At 53.6% G+C, this 7,579-nt stretch overlaps 1 protein-coding gene across 1 annotated transcript; it reads left to right on the plus strand.

The window, feature by feature from the left end:
- Positions 1 to 1,895: 1,895 nt before the first annotated feature.
- Positions 1,896 to 7,579, plus strand: HDHD3 (haloacid dehalogenase like hydrolase domain containing 3). Its single transcript, XM_065418918.1, has 2 exons — positions 1,896 to 1,927; positions 6,577 to 7,579. Exon 2 carries the CDS (start codon positions 6,608 to 6,610, stop codon positions 7,328 to 7,330), a length of 723 nt encoding a protein of 240 aa, XP_065274990.1. The 5' UTR covers positions 1,896 to 1,927; positions 6,577 to 6,607; the 3' UTR covers positions 7,331 to 7,579.

Genomic DNA, 7,579 nt, shown 5'->3' on the forward strand with positions numbered 1-7,579 from the left:
GGAAGAGACTGGTTTGAACTACCGCGAGAGCTGTAGTGGCTGGAGGAGAGCTAAGCTGGAGATGGGAGACTAATCCATGGGTATGAGAGCAGATAACACAAAGTTACAGGTACGTTTGTGTAACCAAGGGAGGTTAAAGCAGTATTGCCTGGTGCTGGAGGTGACTGATGAGATGGTCCGGATGAGCATCTCCCTCAACAGATCACTGCTTGCTGAGTGTTTTGCCTTAATAAAGAGTTAGACCCATCGGCTGCATAAGTGAATATCAATCCATGGGGTTGTACCCCACAGCTGGTGGGAGATGGGGGGCTGTAGCCCATAGCCGGTTGGGGGATCTGGGGGTGGGCTGTACCCTACAGCTGGTGGGAGGTCAGGGTGTGGGGGGCTGCACCCTACAGCAGGCGGGGGCGGGGGGGCTGCACCCCATGGCCGATGGGGGGCTCGGGGGGACTGTACCCTACAGCAGGTGGGGCCGGGGGGGGCTGTTCCCCATGGCCGATGGGGGGGGGCTGTACCCTACAGCAGGCGGGGCTGGGGTGGGGGCTGCACCCCATGGCCGATAGGGGGTCGGGGGGGCTGTACCCTACAGGGGGCGGGGGGGCTGCACCCCATACCCGATGGGGGGTCGGGGGGGCTGTACCCTACAGGGGGCGGGGGGGCTGCACCCCATGGCCGATGGGGGTGGGGGAGGCTGTACCCTACAGCAGGCAGGGGCGGGGGGGCTGCACCCCATGGCCGATGGGGGTGGGGGAGGCTGTACCCTAGAGCAGGCGGGGGAGGGGGGGGGCACCCCATGGCCGATGGGGGTGGGGGAGGCTGTACCCTACAGCAGGCGGGGCTGGGGGGGGCTGCACCCCATGGCCGATGGGGGGGGCTGTACCCTACAGCAGGCGGGGCCGGGGTGGGGGCTGCACCCCATGGCCGATGGGGGGGGCTGTACCCTACAGCAGGCGGGGCCGGGGTGGGGGCTGCACCCCATGGCCGATGGGGGGGCTGTACCCTACAGCAGGCGGGGCTGGGGTGGGGGCTGCACCCCATGGCCGGTGGGAGGTCGGGGGGGCTGTACCCTATAGCAGGCGGGGGTGGGGGCTGCACCCCATGGCCGATGGGGGGGGCTGTACCCTACAGCAGGCGGGGGTGGGGGCTGCACCCCATGGCCGATGGGGGGGGGCTGTACCCTACAGCAGGCGGGGCCGGGGTGGGGGCTGCACCCCATGGCCGATGGGGGGTCGGGGGGGCTGTACCCTACAGCAGGCGGGGGCGGGGGGGGCTGTTCCCCATGGCCGATGGGGGGGGGCTGTACCCTACAGCAGGCGGGGGCGGGGGGGCTGCACCCCATGGCCGATGGGGGGGTCGGGAGGGCTGTACCCTACAGCAGGCGGGGGCGGGGAGGCTGCACCCCATGGCCGATGGGGGGGGCTGTACCCTACAGCAGGCGGGGCCGGGGTGGGGGCTGCACCCCATGGTCGATGGGGGGTCGGTGGGGCTGTACCCCATGGCCGATGGGGGGGGCTGTACCCTACAGCAGGTGGGGTCGGGGGGGCTGTACCCTACAGTAGGCGGGGGCGGGGGGGCTGCACCCCATGGCCGATGGGAGGTCGGGGGGGCTGTACCCTACAGCAGGCGGGGTCGGGGGGGCTGTACCCTACAGTAGGCGGGGGCGGGGGGGCTGCACCCCATGGCCGATGGGAGGTCGGGGGGGCTGTACCCTACAGCAGGCGGGGGCGGGGGGGCTGCACCCCATGGCCGATGGGGGGGTCGGTGGGGCTGTACCCCATGGCCGATGGGGGGGGCTGTACCCTACAGGAGGCGGGGCCGGGGGGGCTGCACCCCATGGCCGATGGGGGTGAGGCGGGCTGGGGCGGGAAGCTGCTGCGGCGGCCCGAGCTGGCGCCGCTCCCGGCAGGTCTCAGCTCGGCAGCACAAGGTAAGTCGCAGACGGGCCGGGCCCGGCCTGGCTCTGGCTGGCGACTCCTCCGGAGCGATCGGGGCACGGCGCCGCCTCCTGTGGCGGGGCTCCCGGCCAGCTCCCGCCCTGCCCGCGGGCCCCGCTTCGCCGGGCCGCGTCGGCCCCTGCTCCGGCCAGGCCCTGCCGCTCCCCCCGCTCCCCGCAGGGCGCTGCGCAGCCGGGGTCCGAGAGCGGGACCGGCCCCGGCCCCGGCCCGGCGAACCCCCCGGCCCGGTCGGGACCGGCCCCGACCCCCAGTGCGCTGCGGGCCCGGTTCTGGGCAGCGCTGTGCTCACGGCAGCCCGGAGCCCCCGGGCACTTCCCGCCGCCTGGTCCCGGGAACCCAGAGGAGTTTGACAAAGGGGGAAATTCTTGTCCCTTTGCTTTCAACCCAAACACGCCGGTCAATGGAAACGGGGGTTGGGGGCCGGGTAACGGGCATTAGCGCTGGTCAAATCTAAACCGAATCAGGAGCGGAGCGAGCCAAACCCCTTTGCCCACCGATGGCTGTTTGGTGCCCTCTGTGACATGAGCTGGGAGACTCGGGACAGCGCCCCAAAAAACTACCCCCCTCCAGCTGGCTCGCACGCTCTAGCTACCTATTCAGGGCCCGGCCTTTTCAGATTGGATTTGATTTTCCTGGGAATTTATCAGTGTTTATAACCACCACAACAAAAACAGGTGAAAATCAGTGCAAAAAATATAATTTTTCTGGATAAATATCCGGGTTTATTTTTGTGGCCGGAAAGAGGGGGGTGGGGAAGTATTCAGTAGATTAATGGTTTGAATTCCCTTCATCAGTGTGGTTTGCTGCAGAACTAAAACAGAAACCAAAACAGGCCACCTCTGAGTTTAAGAAAACAATAGATCTCTAATCCCCAAATAAAACTTTTCATTTGAATGGACACTTTACTGTTGTAGACTTAGAACTATCCTGCTGGTTTTTGTTTTTTTAACTTTCAACTACTGCCTTGGGTTCTGAAATGTATTCTGATGCAGATTTTTGTTTTCTTCCCATTTTAGTGTGTCAAATCTTTAAACCATTATCTGCTTACAGCTTTGAAATGTGTATGTGGTCGGTGTGAGATTCATCAGTACGTTCAGATGCACATGCACTTCAGAGTTTGCAAGCCTGTCTGTTGGTTTATTGTGTGTATCTCTAGACTAATACATAGCCTTCCTTCAACAGGTAGCTTTGCATATACAGACTAATGTATGATCATAATACATATATCTCATGCAATGTATTGTATTTTCCTAATAAAACAAGGTATTTTTATATATTTGAATGTTACAAAAGTAGGGTGAAATCAGAAAAAAAATAATAATATTTTTTGTAGAACCCAGGATTTTTTTTGGTAAAAATCAGTTTAAACTGAAAATGAAGGGGCTTAAGTATTCATAAAGAACCCAAGGATCTCACAAAACTGGGTGACTGGGCAACAAAATGGCAGATGAAATGTTGATAAATGCAAAGTGATGCATACTGGAAAACATAATCCCAACTATACATATAAAATGATGGGGTCCTAAATTAGCTGTTACCACTCAAGAAAGAAAGCGTGGCGTCAGTGTGGATAGTTCTCTGAAAACATCCACTCAATGTGCAGCGGTAGTCAAAAAAGCAAACAGAATGTTGGGAATCATTAAGAAAGGGATAAATAAGAAGACAGAAAATATCATATTGCCTCTATATAAATCCATGGTGCGCCCACATCTTGAATGTGGTTGCCCCATCTCAAAAAAGATATATTGGAATTGGAAAAGATTCAGAGAAGGGCAACAAAAATTATTCAGGGTATGGAACAGCTTCCATATGAGGAGAGATTAATAAGACTGGGACTTTTCAGCTTGGAAAAGAGGCGATTAAGGGGGGTATGATAGAGGTCTACAAAATCATGAATGGCGTGGAGAAAATAAATAAGGAAATGTTATTTACTCCTTCTCATAACACAAGAACTAGGAGTCACCAAATGATATTAATAGGCAGCAGGTTTAAAACAAACAAAAGGCAGTATTTCTTCATACAACGCACAGTCAATCTGTGGAACTCCTTGCCAGAGGATGTTGTGAAGGCTACGACTATAACAAGGTTAAAAAAAGAGCTAGATAAATTCATGGAGGATAGGTCCATCAATGGCTATTAGCCAGGACGGGTACGGATGGTGTCCCTAGCCTCTGTTTGTCAGAAGCTGGGAATGGGTGACAGGGGATGGATCACTTGATGATTACTTGCTCTGTTCATTCCCTCTGGGGCACCTGGCATTGTCCACTGACGGAAGACAGGATACTGGACTAGGTGGACCTTGGTCTAACCCTGTATGGCTGTTTTTATGACACAGCCATAGGTGCTGGAACTAGAGGTACTGGGGGTGCTTTCGCACCCCTGGCTTGAAGGGGTTTCCAGGGTTTCCAGTTTGGTTCAATGGCTCTCAGCATCCCCACTGTACAAATTGTTCCAGTACCTCTGGACACAGGCCTTAGGCACTAGCCTCAGCAGAGAGACCAGCACTGAACTCCCACTGCTGCTGCCTTTGCATGTACCTGCCTCATGCCAAGAGGACTTCATCAGAGTTGTCAGTGCATCCTCCTCCTCTGAGACTGCTCACTTGATACAGCAGAAGGAAATGGATTCTTATCCCAAGTGTGTGTTACTCTGCCCTTAAATTGTAGTCAGGCTTCAGTGCAGAGACTGCATGACTCTCTCCATGACAGCTGCTGTGTGGGTGTGCATTTTGTCTGAGGTTGAGAGAATTCCTAGCCACTAACTCTGATTTCAGTTTCCTGCTAAACTGGTCTGGCTGTTTCTTCCAGAGTATTATTTTGGTGCTGAATAATCCTGCCACCTCACATACAGGCTAATTGCACAATAGTTCATGTCGTTATAGAGAAACCCATTGTTTTATTATATCATTCTGTTATACTGCAAAATTACAGACTTTGCTTCTGGGGGAATTCTGTGCCACTGTGCACATGCAGAATTCATGTCCCCCACAGATTTCTTTGTTTCCCCATGGAAAAATGACTTCTGATGGGGAAGCAAAGGAAAGCCGCAAGACTGGTCACGCGCCCCTCCCTGGCAGCACAGGCACCTTGGTTTGGGCGACTGGAGCTGCCGTGGAGGGGCTGGACGTGTGTGCGAGAGAGAGACTCTGTCTCTCTCACTAGCTATTATGGCCCACCCAGCGTGGAAGGGCAGGGCTTCGAGGTGTTTCTGTGGAGGTAGGCATGGGGCAGGCTCTGTCCCCTCAGGCAGAGCAGAACGTAGCAGCCTGCCTGCTTAGTGAATTTTCCCAGGAGTATAAAACAGGTGTTAAAGTTGTAAGGCTCTTTACATTGTCAGAGTGCTGTAAAGGACAGTATGGCTTATAAATGCTTATGGTGCTTCAGTGATTAGAACTGATCTAAATTTTTGGGCTGAAAAATTTTCCTATCACAATGTGCTCCATGAACTGTTTGCTCCTGACCTTTCTGGAGATGCTCAGTAGCCAATATAAATTGTGACTTTGACTCCCCAGCCCTCACTTGCTCTTCAGTTGCCTATGATGTAACGTGAGCATACGGCTGCATATATTTGTTGACTATTAACTAGCTACATTACTATTAGACAGAGGGGGGTTGGGGATTTTCTCCAATGCTGCCCACTCCCATTCTCCATCTTTTGTATTGTAGTTTAAATAAATTATTAAAATAATTGAAACTGGTGTGATTATATTGCAGATTATATGCAGAATTTTAAAATATTGTGCGCAGAATTTTTTATTTTTGGTGAAGAATTTTTAATTTTTTGGCGCAGAATTCCCCCAGGTGTAAATCTGAATTGTAACCTATTTAAGAGCAGGAGAGTTCTAATTCATTACAGAAGGCTGGTAGTCTTAAATAGGTTATCTTGCTCCCCATTTATTTCTCTTGCATTAATTTCCCTACCCAGTGTCTGTGGATACTGGTCAACTTTGTCATTTCATGTTAAGAAATGCAAATGAAAGTCAAATACAAATGGTATAAGATTGGCAGTTTCAGTTTCTCCTGCAAACAGAGAGGTGCAAAGTCCTGCATTCTAGGATCTACAGGGTCTTCACTGACAACCTGTATCTAACATGGTAATGTAATGAAGTAAATCATTTTAGACATGAGGGGTTTGTACAGTTTTGAGTGACTGAAGTACTGGTGCCGGTACTGACTTCACTACGGTGGCAGTGAGGGCCTCTCTGTATCCACAGCATAGCAACTATGAGGGCAAGCTTTCCTGCTCTGCTCTGCCATTGTGCCTCTACTGAAATCTGGGGGGACCACTTCTGTGGCTGAGAAGGGCCCGTCAGTGCTAATGGTGGGTTTGTGACATGGATACAGATCTGGCAGGAACTGGCCTGAGACCCAGCAATTCAAGTCAAAGAAGCTACAGAACAGCCATCAGATAGAAACCATTTTCATTCACTGCAGGCCCGGGAGGAATTTGAACCCATGAGCCACAGGTGCTGTGAAGCTACCCCAGGTTGAAAAGCTCCAGTGCCATTATCAATCGCTTGAGTCACTCACTGCCCCACGCGAAGTGTTCTGTTGGCATTGGACCTATAAGAGGGTTGGGTCTACGGCTTGTCTGATCCTTATCCCTTTATTTGGTGTTCTAGGTTCTCCTCGCTCCTCAGCCTCAATGAAGCAATGCTTCGGCTCCGGCTCTTAACGTGGGACGTGAAGGACACGTTGCTCCGGCTCCGGCACCCAGTAGGAGAGAATTACTCTGCTGCGGCCCGAGTTCACGAAGTTCATGTACAGCCTGAGGCTCTCAATAAGTCTTTCCATCAGGCATACAAAGCCCAGAGCAAGCACTTCCCCAACTATGGCCTGAGCCAGGGGCTAAGCTCCAAGCAGTGGTGGGCTGATGTTGTCAAACAGACTTTCAGACTCGCTGGTGTCCATGAAGACAGGCTCCTCGCCACCATTGCAGAAAGTCTCTATCAGGAGTTCTGCAGTGCACAGAACTGGGAGTTGTTACCAGGTGCCAGGGAGACTCTGAGGCAGTGCCACCAGCTGGGCATCCGTATGGCCGTAATCTCCAACTTCGACAAGAGGCTCGAGAAGATTCTGTCTCACTGCAACCTCAGGCACCATTTTGAATTTGTCTTGACCTCGGAGGAGGCTGGCTTTGCCAAGCCAGACCAGCGGATCTTTCAGAAGGCGCTGCACATTTCTGGGGTAGCCCCACATCAGGCAGCTCACGTGGGGGACAATTATGTGAAGGATTATAGGGCAGCCAGAGATGTGGGCATGCACAGCTTCCTGCTCACGAGGGCTGGGCGTGCAAACAATTGGGAGCTACAGGTACCAAAGCAGCACGTCCTGCCTTCACTTACCCACTTGCTGTCTGTTATCGAGAAGGGTTAACGGTGAATCCCTCGCCTCTCCGCAGAGATCACCAGGGACAAAACAGATTCCTTACACCTCGTCGCTAAAAAGAGGGACCAGTTGTGCTGGGGGGGGGAGGAGGGGAAGGGAGAGGATTTGGTTCTCCACCAGGTGAATCAGGTTCTAAAGAGTATCTGCACGTCCTGCTATAGAGAGGGGGGGAAAGCAAACCCCGCTGAACTCAGTGAGAAGTACTTGCTAGCACCATCCACAACAGCACATTAGTCA

The sequence above is a fragment of the Emys orbicularis genome, chromosome 18 (genome assembly GCF_028017835.1).
Source record: "Emys orbicularis isolate rEmyOrb1 chromosome 18, rEmyOrb1.hap1, whole genome shotgun sequence".
Lineage (NCBI taxonomy): Eukaryota > Metazoa > Chordata > Testudines > Emydidae > Emys > Emys orbicularis.